The sequence below is a fragment of the Equus caballus genome, chromosome 6, assembly GCF_041296265.1.
Source record: "Equus caballus isolate H_3958 breed thoroughbred chromosome 6, TB-T2T, whole genome shotgun sequence".
In the NCBI taxonomy this organism is placed as follows: domain Eukaryota; kingdom Metazoa; phylum Chordata; class Mammalia; order Perissodactyla; family Equidae; genus Equus; species Equus caballus.
Window position 1 is genome coordinate 88,397,866 of NC_091689.1, and position 17,559 is coordinate 88,415,424.

The 17,559-nt window shown below is 56.0% G+C and overlaps 3 protein-coding genes across 3 annotated transcripts; 1 reads left to right on the forward strand and 2 right to left on the reverse strand.

Annotated features, from left to right (window-relative positions):
- Positions 1-135: 135 nt before the first annotated feature.
- Positions 136-3,114, reverse strand: CDK4 (cyclin dependent kinase 4). Its single transcript, XM_005611352.4, has 8 exons — positions 2,847-3,114; positions 2,166-2,402; positions 1,869-2,004; positions 1,585-1,752; positions 1,346-1,455; positions 1,037-1,087; positions 758-893; positions 136-528 (listed from the first exon to the last, which is right to left on the reverse strand). The coding sequence occupies exons 2-8, from the start codon at positions 2,381-2,383 to the stop codon at positions 436-438; spliced, it is 912 nt and encodes a 303-aa protein (XP_005611409.1). The 5' UTR covers positions 2,384-2,402; positions 2,847-3,114; the 3' UTR covers positions 136-435.
- A 2,920-nt stretch (positions 3,115-6,034) lies between these two features.
- MARCHF9 (membrane associated ring-CH-type finger 9) lies at positions 6,035-9,650 on the forward strand. Its single transcript, XM_001488791.7, has 4 exons — positions 6,035-6,498; positions 7,500-7,655; positions 8,346-8,538; positions 8,793-9,650. The coding sequence occupies exons 1-4, from the start codon at positions 6,142-6,144 to the stop codon at positions 9,125-9,127; spliced, it is 1,041 nt and encodes a 346-aa protein (XP_001488841.5). The 5' UTR covers positions 6,035-6,141; the 3' UTR covers positions 9,128-9,650.
- Positions 9,651-13,317: 3,667 nt separating this feature from the next.
- Positions 13,318-17,211, reverse strand: CYP27B1 (cytochrome P450 family 27 subfamily B member 1). Its single transcript, NM_001163957.2, is given in 9 exon segments — positions 13,318-13,460; positions 13,798-13,995; positions 14,281-14,359; positions 14,559-14,731; positions 14,939-15,111; positions 15,196-15,396; positions 15,482-15,684; positions 16,159-16,349; positions 17,017-17,211. Coding segments are annotated over 9 exon segments (1,527 nt in total). The 3' UTR covers positions 13,318-13,346.
- Positions 17,212-17,559: the final 348 nt, after the last annotated feature.

Below are 17,559 nucleotides of genomic sequence, written 5' to 3' on the forward strand. Positions count from 1 at the left end.
TGGAGGCCCTGGGACCTGAGGAGAAGCTTTAAAATTCTGCAAGGAAGTTCCACTTCCAAACGGTTTTTCCAAATCCCCAAACAGCAAAGCCAATCAGAGAAAGAAACATTTAAAAAAAAAAAAAAAAGGAGCATATTTCTTTGTTTTGTTTGTTTTTCCTGTATAAAAAAGGATCCCAATATCAAGGTAGGGAAGGGGAGAACGAGGGACAGACCCCTCGGAGTAAGGAGATGGGGGCAGGAAGAGGGTAAGCCTCAAAGGAGGGTGGGAGGGGAATGTCATTAAGGCAGCAAAATATTGTGTGTAAAAAGTCGGGAGGAGTCTCCACAGAGATGAAGGCAGGAGGGCCTTCTGCGGAGGGCTCTCCACTCAAGTGTTCCAAGAAGGGTACTGACAGCTTCTCTTGTCTTGGCTCTGCTGCAGCCACTCCACTGCTCACTCTGGGTTACCTTCCGGCTTTTGTAGATAAGAGTGCTGCAGGGCTCGGAAGGCAGAGATTCGCTTGTGTGGGTTAAAAGTCAGCATCTCCTGAAAGGAGAGGCAAAGGTCAGAAAACCCATGAAGGCCAGACTGCTGCTCACCCCCAAGAGTCCCCAGGCTGTGTTCTACATCCCTCTTTGTGGATGGCCACTCACAGCAACAATGAAAACTAACCCATCCACCAACCAAGTCTCAGTAACCACAGTGGTTTGGGTCCCTTTTATACTGCTCCGTTTTGCCCCCAATCTCATCTGGTGCCCTTGCCCAAGCCCAGTACCAGAAGCAGCTGTGCTCCAGACTCCTCCATCTCGGGCACCACCGACTGCACGGGGCGGGGCCCTCTGGGGGGAAAGGCTCCTCGGGGTAGAGACACATCTCGCGGCCAGTCTTCCTCTGGGGGTAGCCCGATCAGGCTATGGAGAAACAGGAGAACTCTGGTCAGAGGCGTCCTTCTCCAGTCCCCATCTCCAGGCGCACCGCCAGTTGCCATCCGGGGCTCAGCAAAAAGAGAAGGACTCAGAATGGAAAACTCCTTTCCCCCTTGCCGGTCACTTACTCAAAGATTTTGCCTAACTGGTCAGCTTCAGAGTTTCCACAGAAGAGAGGCCTGAGGTGGGGAAGAGAAAACAAGGTAGCACTCATTTTCAAAGACATAGTGGTAGACTGATTACTGCTTAATGGTTCAAAACAAAGGCCGTGGAGAATAAAAGGATATGAAATTCCTAATTCTAGGACATTCAGAGCTTCTGGTTATGGTCAAGGGGGTCAGTAGTACTTAAGTAAAGGAACGGGCAGAGTATGGATATGGTTTATGAATAAGAGATCTGGGAAATTCAAGATAGTTCAGGATACTCAGGTCCCATACTTTCGACGAAACATCTCTGCGAAAATACAGCCCACACTCCACATGTCCACAGGTGTTGCATACGTAGATTGCAGAAGAACTTCCGGAGCACGGTACCAGAGTGTAACAACCTAATGGGAATAAGAAGAGCAGGGGAGGGCCCTACGGGTTACACAAAGCACATGCCCTCTCAACCGCTATGGGCAATCGCGCTCCTGCCCCCAACCACAACCCCTTTTGGCTACCATCCTTCTACTGACCACAGGTGTAAGTGCCATCTGGTAGCTGTAGATTCTGGCCAGGCCAAAGTCAGCCAGCTTGACTGTCCCACCACTTGTCACCAGAATGTTCTCTGGCTTCAGGTCTCGGTGAACGATGCAGTTGGCATGAAGGAAATCTAGGCCTCTTAGGAACTGGCGCATCAGATCCTGGTTTGGAAGGGGGAGGTACAGAGGAACTGGAAACTAGCACCAAACCTGAAATCACAACAGGTTCTGCTACAAAGGTCCCAATCCACCTCTGAGTGTCTGCCCACCCCTCTCACCTTGATGGTCTCCACTGGCAAGCCGGGCGGGGGTGCCTTGTCCAGATACGTCCTTAGGTCTTGGTCCACATGCTCAAATACCAGGGTCACTTTGGTCTCCCGGTCAGTTCGGGCAGTGGCACAGACGTCCATCAGCCTGACCAGAAGAAATGGTCACTCACTGATCACTCCTCTTTGAGCCAACATGGCCTCCCCTATTGCCTCAGGGTCCCCACTTCTCCCCTGACCACCACTCCTCATCTGCAGGTTGTCTTTCCCCTTTTCCACCCCCTCCCAACCCTCTGCCGTCTTTCTCACCGGACAACATTGGGATGCTCAAAAGCCTCCAGCCGCCTCAGCAAGGCCACCTCACGAACTGTGCTGATGGGAAGGCCCCCTCCAGCGCCTCCTCCATTGGGGACTCTCACGCTCTTAAGGGCCACAAAGTGGCCACTGTGGGGATCACGGGCCTTGTACACCGTCCCATAGGCGCCGACACCAATCTCAGCCACTGGCTCATACCGAGGGGTAGCCATTCTCAGATCAGAGGAGACCCTAGAATCACAGAGACTGCTACCACCGAAATTCCCTTCCAGAGTTCGGATGGAACGAGCCTGCAGCAACAAAGTGACTCACACAAAAGACATCACAAAGACAACACCGCCAGCATCTCGTCCCTTCCCGAATCTTCCCTGCGGCCGGCCCCTCAGGTAACACAATGACTCTAACCCCAACTCCTCCAGCCACGTGAGGCCCTAGAAGAAAAAATGCCTTTTCCTTTGGGACCATCGCGCCCCGAACAGGGGAGACCCTACACGACACACCCACTGCATCGAAGATCCTACACCCCAGTACCGAAAATTACACCTCCCTACGACCACAAAGGACCCCATTGCCCCTGCCCCACTTCCCGCCCTCGAGCGACCCTCCCGTACCCAGCCCGCGCAGGCAGCCGTGGACGGCGAGAAGGCTCCATTCCCGCGAAGGGGCTGCACTCACCTCCCCCGTGCAGGAGCGGCGGGGTCGGCCCGTTATCGGGGCCCCGGAGCCGGTTCCCGCGGCGCCATACACTCGGGATCGGTCCGGGCAGCTGGGCGCTCCGGGCCCGACCACAGACGCAGGCCGCGGGCTAGAGCGGCCCCCCGGCCCCCACCCTCACCATGTGACCAGCTGCCAAAGAGGCGCGCGGAAACTGGGGGGGCGGGGCGGCCGCCGGACGTTCGGGGCACGTGACCAGCCGCTCATGCGCAGAGGGGCCGCCAGGAGCGGCTTTGACCGGGAAGGGGGCGGGGCGAGGAAGGGGGCGGAGGGGCGAGGGCAGCCACGTGACCTGTTGCTATCACACGTGACCGCTTGACATTGCTCTGAGGAGCAGAGGTGTGGTTACGCGGCACAGCACGTGACTGGCTGCCATAACCCCGGCTGGGAGTAGAGGGAAGACGAGAGAGGGTGGAGTCCAAGGCGGTGCCATGGCAACCCGGGCCACCCAGATCCCAGCTCTGGGCTGCGGGCCGAGTCGGAGCGCATCTCCAGCCTCGCTGCGCGTCTCTCAGTCTTGCTATATGGCGGGGTGGGCGCGGTCGGGGGACGAGAGGTGGTGCTGTCGCCTTTCTGCTCCACCGCCATCGGAAAACATATTCTCGTTTGTGTCTTTGTTTCACTCATTCATTCAACAGATTTTTACTGAGTGTTGCTTCCTGTGTGTGGGGGGGCGTTTTTGTTTGTTTGGGGGTTTTTTTGGTGTTTCAGTCACTAGCCCTGTAAAGTAGTGATAAGGCTATCTGTAAAGATGTAGCCAACATCATATAAAATAGGAAATAGACAATGCCCATCTGAGGGCAAAACTAGAATTCAAGGATTGATGGGAGGCAGGTTTAATACAGTAATCCGACAGGAAGAGTGGCAATGCCCTCCCCTCTTCCCTACTCCCACCCTTCGCTGGGAGTGTTAAGGCAGAGACCACATGCCTTCTGGTAGAGGAGTTATGGAGAGGAGGAGATAGGAATACTGGACCTTTAAGGTTCTTTCTATCACTAAGCTGTGTGTGTGTGTGTGCGTGTGGATGTTATTATATACATCACATGTAGACGGCTAGATACAGGAGTAAGCATGTGCAAGGAAGTTACCACCACTACCACTCCAGACCACTGTATTGAATGAGAATGATTTGTGCCCTTCTGCAAACCTTGTGACCCCTTATTTGGGGTCATCGTGCTTCCCTTTTTCTCCCCAGTGTAAGCTCTCTTAGCCCTTGTCCCTGGACAGAACACAGACTTTTCGCAAATGACCTCTGCTCAGACACCCAAGTAGACAACAGACAGGTTTCTCTGGCTTCTCTTGTCTTGCTCCAACTTCATCTCCCAGCCATTTCGGGGGAAGGGAGGAAGGGAGGGAAGGGATCAGTGTCTGATTTGTGAGAAACTGTCTAAGACGTCAAACCATTTTATCACTCTGCCACTCCTTCCACCCTGACTTCTATTCTCTGTAAGCATGTGGCCTAGGAGGTAAGAGTTCAGGCCTGAGACTAATACAAACCATGCTCCAGGGCAAAATGGAAGACAGGTCAGTGCAAATTCCCCCTCTTTGCATTCTGATAGTTGTAGCTGTGGGCCCTTGCTGGCAAAGGGCAGCTGGGACACTAGTAAGAGAAGCCTTCAGGTCTGAACTGGCTAAGGAGTTTGTGAGGGGAATGTTTCATTGTCTCTCTTGCTAGGACTGATTGGTTTGTAAACGTTCTGGAAGGATGTGTCTCTGAGTGTGTCAAACTTCCTTCCTGCACCAGCAGGGTCCACTTCAGCCTCACTTTCCACATAAGCCCACTACAACTCACTGTCTTTGGAATAGGAATCGTCCTTTATGTTGCCTTGGGTTCCAGCCCCTTTTTCTGATTCATTCATTCATCCATCTAAAACATTTGAATGCTTCACAAGAGCATTACTCACCTTATTCACTTTCTATTGAGGAATCTTAGTTTGGGAGTCTGTCCCTAGTCCTATACCCTCCCTTCTCCTGTTAATTACTCTTTTACTAATTAATTTTTTCCCAATGTGTTTAACCCAATGGGCTCCCCTGGAATCCCTTTTCCCTCTGCGTTGGAAAGGAGAGGACAGGAAGGATGTAAGAGTAAGGCAGAAATAATGTGATGAGGCGGTAGAACTGATCTCAGGGTCAAGGCCCCCATAAAAGCAAAGAGCTAAGCATGTGTGTGTGTGTGTTGTTCACTTCAGCATAGCGGTGGTGGGGCAGGAGAGTATCAAGAAAGACGCTCTCACCCCTTTAGCCCTCCTGTCTCCCTTGCTCACTCACCTTCTTCACACATTACAATTACTTCTGTTCTCATACAATCCAATTCCATCCCTTACACACTCATCTCTTTTCCACAGTCCCTCACCGTGCACACTTTTCAGTCTTTTGTGTAAAAGTGTTTATTGCTTGAGTCCACCTCTGGCTCACCTCCCTCACACCTCCGACCCTTGCATAGCTCTTTCTTTGCACACTCCCGTTTTGCACAAGCCTCTCCCTCCTTGGTGCACCTGCGTCTTTGACCACTCACCTTCCATCTTCACCCGCTCACCGCCCCCCCCACCCATTCACACACCTATTCTCCTACCCGTGTGCACACTCCCCTTTCCTGGCCACTCCCCTCCCTCTGCCCTCCCCCGGGCTGGCACACTTGCCCCCGCCTCTGGGGACACCTGCTCGTGCGGGGCAGGGCGGGGATGCGCAGCCGCGGCCACTTCTCCTCCTCTCCCCCTCCCCGCCCCGCCCCTCCCTCCATCCCTCACCGGCTCCCCGGCTCCCGCCCCGCCCGCCCCGCCCGCCCGCCGCTCCGGGGGGGTCTCCGCCGCCGCCGCCGCCGGAAGGAGCCGCCATTTGCCACCGCCGAGCGCACGGGCCGAGCCGAGCCGAGCCGGAGCCGGGAGCCGGAGCGGGGCTGGGGCCGGGCGGACGGCGATGGGGGGCGGCCCCGCCGCAGGAGGACCCGGGCGCGTAACCTCCGGGGCACGGCCCGCTCCGGACCCGGACCCGCGGGGCGCGGCACCCTGAGCCCCCCTCCCCGCCCCCTGCCCTGGCCATGGCTGCCCGCCCCGCCGCCCCCGGGCCGCCAGCCCTCGCGGCCCCGCAAGCCCCCGAGCCCCGGCGGCGGCAGCAGTGAACGCGCTCGCAGGCCCGGAAGACCCCAGCCGGGCTCGGCTCTCGGCGCGCGCCCCCTTCCCGGCCTTGTCCTCTCCCTTCCCCCCGCCGCCCGACAGCCCCCCTTGCACGCCGCCCCCCGCCCCCCGGCGCCCGGACGATGCTCAAGTCCCGGCTCCGCATGTTCCTGAACGAGCTGAAGCTGCTGGTGCTGACGGGCGGGGGGCGGCCCCGGGCCGAGCCGCAGCCCCGGGGGGGCGGGGGAGGCGGCTGCGGCTGGGCGCCTTTCGCCGGCTGCTCGACCTGGGACGGCGACGGCGACGAAGAGGAGTACTACGGCTCGGAGCCGCGGACCCGGGGCCTGGCCGGAGACAAGGAGCCGCGGGCCGGACCCCCGCCGCCACCCGCGCCTCCGCCGCCGCCCCCGGGCGCGCTGGACGCCCTGTCGCTCAGCAGCAGCCTGGACAGCGGGCTCCGAACCCCCCAGTGCCGAATCTGCTTCCAGGGCCCGGAGCAGGTCAGGCCCTGGCCCCCGGCCGGGCGGGAGGGGTGGGGGCGCGCACCTGGGGCGCCCGGGGAGACCGCGGGCAGGGGGCGGGGCCTGAGGAGGCTGGGCGGCACCCAGGACCCGGAGTGGGACTAGGGTGAGGTTGGAGGGCTGGCTGGAGACTCCCGGAGCGCATGTTTGGGGCGGAGGAGGGTCAGGGTTCCTCAGAAGGGGTAGGGCTTTCTCCTTGGAGGGCTCAGAACCCCTCTCACCCAGTAACGGGGGCATCCTTTCTCCCCCGCGTCTCCAACCCCAGGGTCTCCGTCGGCCGAGGGGCCTATTGTCTCGGAGGTGGGCCGAGAGGAGAGTGCTTCTGTTCCCACCTTGAAGGGCGGGGCCCAGCCGGCGCCCTTGCCTCTCAGTGTTTCTCTCCGTGGGGCACTTTTCTTCCGTTCCCATTCCGCAACTTTCCATCTCATTCCAAAGAGTATTCTTTGTTTAAATGTTAGGGACGAAGTTGTGCCGGGGTAGTGCCGGGGGTGTCTCTATGTCCTGAGAAATTATTCCTTGATTAAAGGGGAACACCCTCCACTCCCACCCCCAAGATTTCTCCCTCTTTTTGATATTTGGAAACTAAGGCTGGTGACCCACCCCAGTCTGCACCTCATCTGTGAAGTACTTTACAGTGATGGGGTGGGGGAGGCACGGCTCCCAGCCCTCCAGATCCTAAGGGGTAGGCTTCCATTTGGGAAGCCTTAAAGAGCACCCTCCCGAAATTCTAGGAAAACAGAAGACCCCGTCCCGCATCCCTTTCCATCCTCCTCTATTTGGTCAGGGAAGTTTACCTTGAGCTCCAACTTTTATCCTTTTTGCAGCAGCCTTAGCCTCTTGCCTTGTTTTGGGTGAAAGGCCTGAGTTTTTTTTAAGGTGGGAGAATGACTTCCCTGGAGAGGAGGTTTCCCTCTCCGGCAGCGGAGAGGAGTGGGTCCGGTGGTGATAGCTGACAGGGACTCCCCGCACTCTTCCTCCAGGGGGAGCTCCTGAGCCCCTGCCGCTGCGACGGCTCCGTGCGCTGCACGCACCAGCCCTGCCTCATCCGCTGGATCAGCGAGAGGGGCTCCTGGAGCTGTGAGCTCTGTTACTTCAAGTACCAGGTCCTGGCGATCAGCACCAAGAACCCACTGCAGGTGAGGTGCAAGGAGAGGACTCTCCGACCGGGGCAAGGGCCTTTCAGCAATCAGAATCAGGGACCCTCCAGGGAGGCTATTGTTCATCCATTTCGTTTTTCCTCAAAGTCACCCCTCCCCACCATTACCACAATGGCCTGTCTATAAATCCTCCCTTCCTTCATTTATTCACAAAGACATTTATTGGATGCCACCTGTATTCCAGGCACTATTCTAGGCACTGGGACGACGAAAAAGGAAAAGATGATGATGATGATAGCAAACGTGTTTTCTGTATGTCAGGCTCTTAGTGTGTATTAACTCTTTTAATCGTCACAATAATCCTATTAGTTATGTACCATTATTAGTCCCATTTTAAAGATGAGGACATTGGTGCACAAAGAGATTTAAAAACTTGCCCAAGGTTACTCAGCCAGTAAGTGACAGAGTTAGGATTTGGAATTCAAACCCAGGTGGTCTGGCTTCAGAGCACTTGCCTGGCCTTGCCTTCCTAAAATAAGACAGACAAATGGTCTCAAGCAACGTGAGAAGTGCCACATACTAACTTTGATCAGGGCACGGAGGAGACAGATGTTAACCCTGCCTGAAAGGTTTCAGGAAGGCTCCTGGAGCTTCTTCCTCTTCAGGGCCACCCATCACCTCACCCTCCATCTCTTTCTGTGACTTTGTGGAGCCCTTTCTCCCACACAGTGGCAGGCCATCTCCCTGACGGTCATCGAGAAGGTGCAGATTGCTGCCATAGTGCTAGGCTCTCTCTTCCTCGTCGCCAGCATCTCCTGGCTCATCTGGTCCTCACTCAGTCCTTCAGCCAAGTGGCAACGGCAGGATCTGCTCTTTCAGATCTGCTACGGCATGTACGGCTTCATGGATGTCGTCTGCATAGGTGAGGGCACCTCTCTCCCCCTTATCTTTTCAGCATCAACTCACATGCTTAACTTTCCCTGCCCATTCCCTTAGCTTCATGGCCACATTTTGTACCATTGGGAGCCTTAAGGACTATCTTGGTCCCTCTCCCATGCCTGCTTCTCCAGGCTCTTTGCAACTCTATCTCCTCACTCTGGAGAAATGCTTGCTTAAGTACCTCTGGCCTGGGTCTGGGCAGCAGTTGACCCTGGATTTCTCATTCCTCTTGCTCAGGCCTCATCGTCCACGAAGGCTCCTCTGTCTACCGTATCTTCAAGCGCTGGCAGGCAGTGAACCAGCAGTGGAAGGTCCTGAATTATGACAAGACCAAGGACATAGGAGGAGATGCAGGGGGAGGGTCGGCAGGGAAGCCGGGCCCCAGGACCTCACGGACGGGCCCCCCCTCTGGGGCCACCAGCCGCCCCCCGGCTGCCCAGCGCATGCGGACGCTCTTGCCCCAGCGCTGTGGTTATACAATCCTGCACCTCCTTGGACAGCTGCGGCCGCCAGATGCCCGTTCCAGTTCCCAGTCTGGCCGTGAGGTTGTCATGAGGGTCACCACGGTCTGAACTGGACTCCAGGAGTGGGGATCTTGAGTCAATGCATCAGCCAGAGATGAGCTATCGTGGCTGCTGGAGGTACCACCTGGACAAGGTTGTTTGGGGCACACTGCCCTCATCACTGAGGATCTCTGTGGGCAGCCTCAAGCTGGAGACATTGTTTGGCCTCTACTGCCCACTGGGTAGAGACACCTGGATGACATTCCAGTCCCCACTGACAGCTCCTCACACTCATCCTGGGGCAGCCAGTGGGCAGGTGGGGAGAGCAGCTCTTCTTCCCTAGAGAACCGTCCTTACCTCAGCTCCTAGGGCCTCCAGCCCCCCAGCTCCACCACGGTGACTTGGTGAAGGGGGACCAATGCCAGAAGAAAGGGGCTGTAGACCCCACATTCCCCACCCCCATGGCCACAGGGCAGCTGGCAATAAGACTAGTATACATTGACCTCCCGTTCCCTGCATGAGGGCGGGGGACCTTCCCCCTGCTCCACCCCCCATGGCATGGGGGGAGGGCATAAAGAATCATTTATATGCACGTGGAGACTCCTTTCTCATCTGGGGCTTTTCTGGAGGGTTGGGAGGTGTGGGGAGGTTTCTCTGCAGAAGTTGCAAATCCCAAATGCAGCAGTGGGTTCTGAGTTGGAGGTGTAACTCCCACTCGCTGGTGAATAATTCACATCGGCTGCTAGGTGGCAGTGCTCAGAGGTATCTAAGGGGTGGACCTGCCACCTGCGAGTTGTGTGATTTTTAAAAAACCTCTCTGCCCTGGTTTTCCTGTCTACCTCATAGGGTTGGAATAAGGATAAATGAGGGACAGGTTGAATGCCATTGCAAAGAAAATCCGTGATGGCATAAAAAGATTTCTAGATTAGTTGATGGTCCATTTATTTCAAATAGTAGCTGGTTAACAAATTCTAAAATGTGTTTTTCATCTGGAGTTGCACAGAGCCTTGGAAATTTTTGTGTTGAGTGTCATAATAGATATGGAAATTTGGGGAGAAATAGACATTGCAGATGTGAAGGATGGTGGTTATCTGCAAGAATGAGAGCTCTTCCAACCCCCGAACACTGGGGGCTGGGGGAATGCTGGAGCTATCCTTCTTGCTCTGGGAATTGTGTGGGTGCTCTTGGTCCTTCCTAGGTAATGTGCTCACCTAGAGAAATGGTGTGAAGTGAATTTGGACTCATTTAGAGTGAAATGAACAGAATCCGCCAATGTTATGAGTCTCCAACCCCAGTGTAAACCACTTCTATGGCAGTTCAGGGTCACAGGTCTGATCCTGGTGTGCCCCAGCTAGTGGCCTTAACTGGAAGGTATTGTGCTTAAGGCAGCAGCATAGTTATTTACAGAGAAAAGGTTTGGGAAGGACTGGTTAAAATGTGGGTCAGCCTGAAGCCTGGTCCCTTTCACCTAAGGCCTTGGGGCTGTGTATTATATGAATGATGGTGTCTTTTAAGTGAACTATTCATCAGCAATTAAAATAATTACTTCATACATTGCTAAAGTCAGATCCAGAGGGCTTTCCTATTATTGGTCCTTCTCTCAGGGAAGGTTCTGCTCTGCCTTCTCCCTGGAGATGCTTTGGGGAAAATGCTGCTCTACTAAAAGTCGTGTATCCTTGGCCCAGGAAATGGTCATCCCCTACTCTCTCAAAAAGGGGTCTTGGCTGCTGTCCATGGTGCTGGCATCCAGATGCCTGGGACAGTAGGACCCAAAGCTGGATTCAGGTTTGAGTCACCTGGAAGTATTGAAGTGTATCACTCCCAACCTCTGAGGGGATCAAAGTGGAGAGGGGATGGAGGCTGAGGCACCCCCCCCCCCCATTTTTCTAATTGCTTGGGAAAGCCCCCTAGTTGTTTCCCCAGAGAGATAACCCTTCACATTCCCCACCTGAAAAGACAGAAGGGCTAGACTTACTGATTTGCTATTCACAGAATAGCTGGTGGGGACCAGAAGGGAGACAGCAAATCAGAGTAACTACTACTACCTATTCTGTCAGATAGTGTTCAGGTAGGTATGACACAGGTGAGGTTTCCTGTGCCAAGCCTGGGCTGTCCCCCATGATGGCCCCACATGGAAGCTTAGACATACCCAAGAATGTAGACACACTCGCACACAAACACACTGTCTCCATTTCTACTCTGGGTCCTAAAACCAGGCCAAGTGAGACAGTACCTTCCCTTCCCTTTCAGCACCAGTGGAGGTCTTGGTATGGGGCTTGGGACCAGCAATCAGTATGGTCCCTTCTCCTTCCCTTTTACCAACTTAAAGAGATTCTTGCCCAGGAAAGGGGTCTTTGGAACTGCTGCCCTCCTCAGTCCTACTTGCCCATTGAGGAGTGTGGGTGTGCAGAACCCTCATCACTGATTCCAGGGGAAAGGGTCTGAAAGGAAGCTGGGTTTTATTCTTCCTCGAAGCTCAGATCTACAAAAAGTCAGGTCACAGGTTCAAGCTGAGCCTGGTGACAAGGAAGTGGGGGTGGAGACTGAGAATACAGCAGAGAAGGAGTGAGAGACCACACAAATCTTGGTCTCTGCACAGGGCCTCAGGTATACCCTGCCCCTCTAGATCTGTCATAAATAGATCCCCCCAGAAGGCTGGTGGCTAACGGAGTTTCTGTGCTTGGGGAGCCACGTCTAGGGCAGAGGGCTGAGGTGGTGGGGTGGAGGAGGAAGTGTGAAGTGAAATCTCCATCTACATCCAGCTCATTGGAATGGAGGGGTGCAGTTCCTGAGGCAGGGGGGCAAGTCTGGACATGGGAGGGTAATCTAGGCTACAGAGAGAGCTGCGGGGAGTGTGCTGAGAGATTTATTTGTATGGAAGATGAGTTAATCTGTATACATCACAAGGGGAGAACTGAGGCCAGCCTCTGGGGGGCCAGAGAGTGCTGACTCAGGGAAACTGGGGCTCCCTCTGCCCACCCTCCTCCTGCATTGGTGCCCCAGGGCTCTGGCCACCCCCACACTTGGCTTGCAGCCTGTCTGTCAAACTTCACTTCTCTGCCTATATCCCTGTCTTTCTCTGAAGGAAATTACCTTCGAGCAACTTTTTCAGAGATGGCAGAGTGGGCATTCTAGGATGCCCTGCCGTCCTGGCAGTCCAGGTTCCCAAAGCACTTCTACCAAGGAGTCAGCCACTTCTGGCCATCTCTGCAAATCCCTAGCTCCCGACCCATTTTTACAGCCTCGCTCTTGCAGTTACTTTTCACCACCACCCCCTTAATCTCTTCCAGGGAGCCAGACTCGGCTGTTCCCACTACAGACAGAAACATGTCTGGGTTTGTGATGCAAACTGCTCTCTCAGGTGTCTAGACCTCCCATTGTTACGGGTGTCACTCCCAGGACTTGAGAAACCAAGGTGTGGGTTTTGAGTGAGGGTCTTGCCTCTAGGACTTGTAGGAAGGGGGAGGGGGAGATAAGTAAGTCATAAGTCAAGGATGGAACATTTGATTCTTTTACTTCAAAACTATGAACATTAAAAAATTTCAATATATAAAAGGAAGGTTTGGACAGGAACAGGCCCAAATATGTCTCTGCCTGGGAACTAAGTGGTGGGGCAAGCCACCCCAATAGTGACCAGAGAGCCAAAGAGAGTTTAAAAAAATCTTAAACCAGGCAAAGGCAGACTCACCTTCCTAGTGGCAAGAGGAGGAAGGAGAGGGACAGACAGAGCCTGGTAAGCTGCTCATCCCTTCTGCCACCTGGTCCAGATTCAATCTGAGAATCTGTATGGTGTCAGTTAGTCAGGGATAGGCTCTGGTGGGGGATATAAAGGCCGAATAAAAGAGCTCTCAAAGAGCTCACATGCAAGGAGAGACGACCAACCAGGTACAGACCAGATGCTCAATTACTTAGCTCATGCCATGACAAATGCTTAGCCAGCAGCATCAGGGAATACTGTGGAACCCCCAAAAGGGCAGTGGCTGAATTCTTCCTCAGGCCACCCAGCATTATTAGGCAAAATCTGAGTTGGCCCTTGAAGGATGCATATGATATGAAACGAAAAGAGCTGAGCGGGCAGAGGGCCCATGGTTTTCTGGGGGCCTGGTGTGTCAGGACAAGTGCATACTTCGCCCCTTGGTCAGGGCTGCCTCAAGTACCTTGCTATGGTCATTTGAACCAGTTTGGTCAGATAGACAGGCCTCAGGGGGAATACGCATCTCTTGGTCTTGTGCCTAATAAACACCTATGATGAGAGGAAGGGTGATGATGACAGCCTCCTTCCATGGGACTATCTGTCCACAAACTGTAGGTTGATGCTCCTCTCGGGTACCAGGACAGTCCGGGTCATGGGTCTGATTGGAGTAGCACCTGGCTCAGGCTGCACCTCAAAGTGGATCAAGATCTGGAAAGGGAGAAAGAAGGTTCTCACTATGGGAGGGGTCTGCAATGGTAGGCTTGATTGGTAAAGGGCATTCTGAGTGCTAGGAGAGCCAAGGTTGGAATCCACCTGTGGCCGGTAGAGGACTTCTGGCTAATGAGGGGGAGAGATTATGGTGGGGAAAAAGATAGTCCAAATACCCTTGCTCACCCTCCAGGCCTGTAATGGGATTGCCATATTCCAGAGGATTAGGTCTACCAAGTCTTCCAAGTCACACACCTTCCCATGCTGTCCCAAGACCTCATGGCTTTACAGGGTTAGGGTCTCTCCCATCTGGGGAAGGTATGTCTAGATCACTTACCTGGGCCAAAGCCATTTGCAGCTCAAGCTCTGCCAGGCGTCTCCCCATACAGCTGCGCTTGCCAAAGCCAAAAGGGAGAGATGCAAACGCATGGGGCGCTGGACCCTCCCCCAACCAGCGAGCTGGACGAAAAGAATTTGGCTCTGGAAACTGAGCAGGGTCCCTTGATGTGGCATAATGACACAGTGTGACCAGCGTCTGATGGAGGAGGAACACAACCTTGTCAGTTTGGGTCCACAGATGCAGGGAGGGACACAGAGAAGAGGATATATGGACTGGGGCAAAGGCAGGCTCTGGTTGGTGATGGGTAAGTTTTCTGGGGCTACTTTTGGAATGAGTCCCCCACTGCCCCATTGCATCCTTGAGAGAGGCATTCACGCCAAAGGGAGGGTTTGAAGGGCTTATGGGGAGTGTTTGAGAACAGGACCAGGCCCAAGATAGTAAGGGATGGCTTAGAAAAAGGGGCCCATAGGCTCTACTCACATTTTTTGGGATAATATAGTCACCCACATGAATGTCTCTGTCTGGGACACGGGAATTTCCAGGTACCACGGGGTACAGTCTGGGTTGCAGGGCACAAGAGGGAAACAGCAAGGTGAGGCTGGGGCCTGTAGCCTCTCTCTCATCCCCTCCTCCAACCCATTCTTGGCCAGGAGGAGAATGGCATTTTCTTCTGCTCCCTCTCCCTGCTCCCTTCCACTATAGGCTTCCCCAGTCCTTCCCTGGCATTTTCCCCAGCTCCTCCTCTCCTGCCGCCTCACCTCAGCACTTCCTTGACCACGGCCTTAAGCAGGGGCAGCCGGGACAGAGCAGTGGCTGAATGGTGGCCATTGGAGCCAGGGCCCAGGGCAGCTGTGATCTCGGAGTGCAGGGCCGTCTGGACTTCGGGGTGCCGAGAGAGTTCATACAGAGCCCAAGAGAGCGTGTTGGACACCTGAGGGGACAGGTGAGAACATCGGAGGTGTTGAGAGTGAGGACCCGGTATAGGGGGCAGAATATGAGGCAGTCTGGAGCCCAGCAGGCGCTAAGCCAAGCTAGTGGAGAGGGCCATAGTGGATCCCCTGCAGCAGCAAAATGGCCCTTAAGACCGGGGAGGCTAAGGTCTAGAAGCGGGGCTCGCAACTTAAAGGGAGAACCTCACCGTGTCCACTCCAGCCAGTAGCAGCTCCGTCACATTCCCCAGGATGGACGAGGCTGACAACTCTTCCCGGAACAGGAAGTAGGTAAGGTGCGCCCCAGATCCCATGTCCTCCTCAGGCTTTCCCGGGCTCCTCCCGGCGACCTCGGCCTCGCGCCGCTCCACGTGCTGCTGGGCTGCACCCGGAGAAGGTAGAGGGATGCCTCACTACTCCCGAACAGCTTTACGTTCTCCATCTCCATTTCGTTTCTGTGCCTTACCAAATGCGAACATCTGGTCCCAGTCTCGGCAGAGGCGTCCCCAGGGTCCGGGCACGAGGCGATGCAGCCAGTTGGGCATCGCCATGGTCAGCAGCGTGGACACAAACACGGAACCCACCGCGCGGATGAAGGCCTCAGTGTCTGGGGGCACTTCGGCCTCCAGGCAGCCCAGGCGCGAACCCAGCAGCACAGCGGCTATGCCTGGCCGGGAGGGGGCGCTGTCAGGGCACCGGGAGACCCCGGCCGGGTGCCTCCTACGCCCGCCCCTAACCGTGTGGGGACTCACCTTCTAGTCCAAACTTGTAAAACTCCCCTGCCACGTCCCGAACCAGAGCAGGCGGCCCAGCGCCCCGTCCCCGCTGGCGCCGCAGTCGTCTCACGAGGTCACGGACCACGTCGTCCAGGGTCCCGGCGTAGCGGGCGGCCGCTTGAGGCCGGAGGAGGAGCGGGGCCAGCAGGCTGCGGAGCCTCTGCCATTCTTCGCCTTCCCTGCGGGGGTGCGGAGACGGGGCGCATCAGGGCGGATGGGCGTGCGTGGCGGCGGCCAGACTCGGCTGCCAGCCTTGGAGAAGGGTTGTGTTTGGCTGGGGTGGCCAGGAGAGGGATTGAGTTTGCTTCCCTGGGGTACAGAAACATGCTCCTGTCCGCGCCCGCTTTCCATTCCCCTTCCTCCTTACTCATTTCCTGCCCCGGAGGGGCCTGGGTTCCTGGGTAACCTGAATCACAGAATCTAGATCCTGGTACCTTAAGCCGCTTCCACCGGTTCCCAGAATTCTGGCCTCAAAAGGGAAGGAGATGGGCGGGGGGCGAGGGTGGGGCTCTACCTGAACTTGAGCGAAACAGACTAGAATGGGAACCTCGATTTGCCAGAAGGTTGGGGAAACGGCCAACCTCCCTCCACACCCCCAGACAGACTCCCCGGACCAGCCGGACCCCTGGGCTTTGGAACCAGAGAGGACTCACGCGGTGAGTAGTCCACAAGCCCGCTGGCTGCAGCGACGGTGCTCAGCCCAGGAGGAGAAGCTGTAGCGCTCGGGCCGGGGACCCTCCTGTCGTAGGAGCTGCTCGATGAGCGTAGGGGCCGCCAGGTACACCGTGCGCACCGTCCCGAAGCTGGCCAACCACACCGGCCCGAAGCGCGCGGCTCCCTGCACCTGGAAGAACGGGCGCAGCGGTCACCTGGAGACCCGGACCAGGGACCCCTAGCTTGGCCCGTGCCAACACCAAGGGCTTTAGCTGGGTTTTGGAAGGAGGAGCTTCTGCTCCTTCGCGCGCTCCCAAGCTAGTGTATGACCTGCTGCTGCAAATCCCTCCTCCTTCTCTTTCCCTTACTCCCCATCCCTAGAAAGTTTGAATGTGATGGGCAAAACGGAGGAACTTTGCGCAAAGCAGACATTCAGGACCTCTTTTTGGTCACCTGAGCCGAGCCGAGGTGGAGAAATCCCTAAAGGTTCCTCACGTGGTCTGTGCATCTCAGGGCCAACACCCACCAAAGGAACAGGAGCGCGTGTAGCTTTAAGCCGAACGCGCGAGGAAGGTACTGTGCGTTTCCACCTCCCTCGCACTTGTCCTGGACCTACCCGGCCTCCAGACTTCTGCACAGCGAGAAGGCGCCTTTTGAGCGCACTCCTCTGCTGGGTGTCGGGATGGACTCCGCGCCAGTAGAGCCACCGACCCCGGTCCCAACTTATTGTTTCCATAATTCATGGGCATCCGTTCTCATTGGCCCTCCCTCCTACGTTCTCTACTAGCCTGTCCTTTCTGGCGTTTTCAAAGCCAGTTTCCCCAGCAAGCAGTCCCGGGAACAGTGTCCCCCTCTACCTGCAGCTCGTGTAGCCGCGACAGCCCCCCCTTGCAGAAAAGTTCGGCAAGGAAGCCGGGTGTGGAGGGGCCTGGGATGTCCGCCAAGCTCCGGGGCGCTGAGTCGGAGCCTCTGGAACCCAGTGAGGTGCCCAGCTCGGGAGCACAGCGGAGGCGATGGAACACTCTGGAGGCGAGCTTGAGGGTCTGGGTCATGGTCTGGTTCAGAGAACCCGCGAAAGAGAGCGCTTCTCCCGAGCATCTTGCCTGCTTGCCCGAGCCCCTATTTAACCCTTGGGCGAGATAGTGGCGACGCCCCCTCTCCAAGCTCCTCAGCCAATCCCCTCTCCTGAGTGGTCCGTGCAGGGGATTAGCACCCAGGAACAGTAGGCGGGGCTGGGGCTGCCTCGTGGCTCCCTTGGGTCTCATGATGCAATGACCCTCTTGGGAGGGGAGGCTTGAAGCAGTCCCTCCTCCTGGGCTGGTGCCCTAGTCCGGCAGCCTAACAGCCTCATCCTGGGAAAGGCTATTTAGTGAGGCCTAGGTGACCAAGATGCAGCCAGT

Bases quoted from the DNA above. Each gene is read 5' to 3' on its own strand.
- CDK4 (XM_005611352.4), bottom strand. From the start codon at position 2,383: ATGGCTACCCCTCGGTATGAGCCAGTGGCTGAGATTGGTGTCGGCGCC. The intron at 1,753-1,868 runs GTGAGAGGGGTG...CTTCCAAACCAG, and splicing joins TGCCAGTGGAGACCATCAAG to GATCTGATGCGCCAGTTCCT. The intron at 894-1,036 runs GTAAGTGACCGG...GTTTCTCCATAG, and splicing joins CAGTTAGGCAAAATCTTTGA to CCTGATCGGGCTACCCCCAG.
- MARCHF9 (XM_001488791.7), top strand. From the start codon at position 6,142: ATGCTCAAGTCCCGGCTCCGCATGTTCCTGAACGAGCTGAAGCTGCTG. The intron at 7,656-8,345 runs GTGAGGTGCAAG...TCTCCCACACAG, and splicing joins GCACCAAGAACCCACTGCAG to TGGCAGGCCATCTCCCTGAC. The intron at 8,539-8,792 runs GTGAGGGCACCT...CCTCTTGCTCAG, and splicing joins CATGGATGTCGTCTGCATAG to GCCTCATCGTCCACGAAGGC.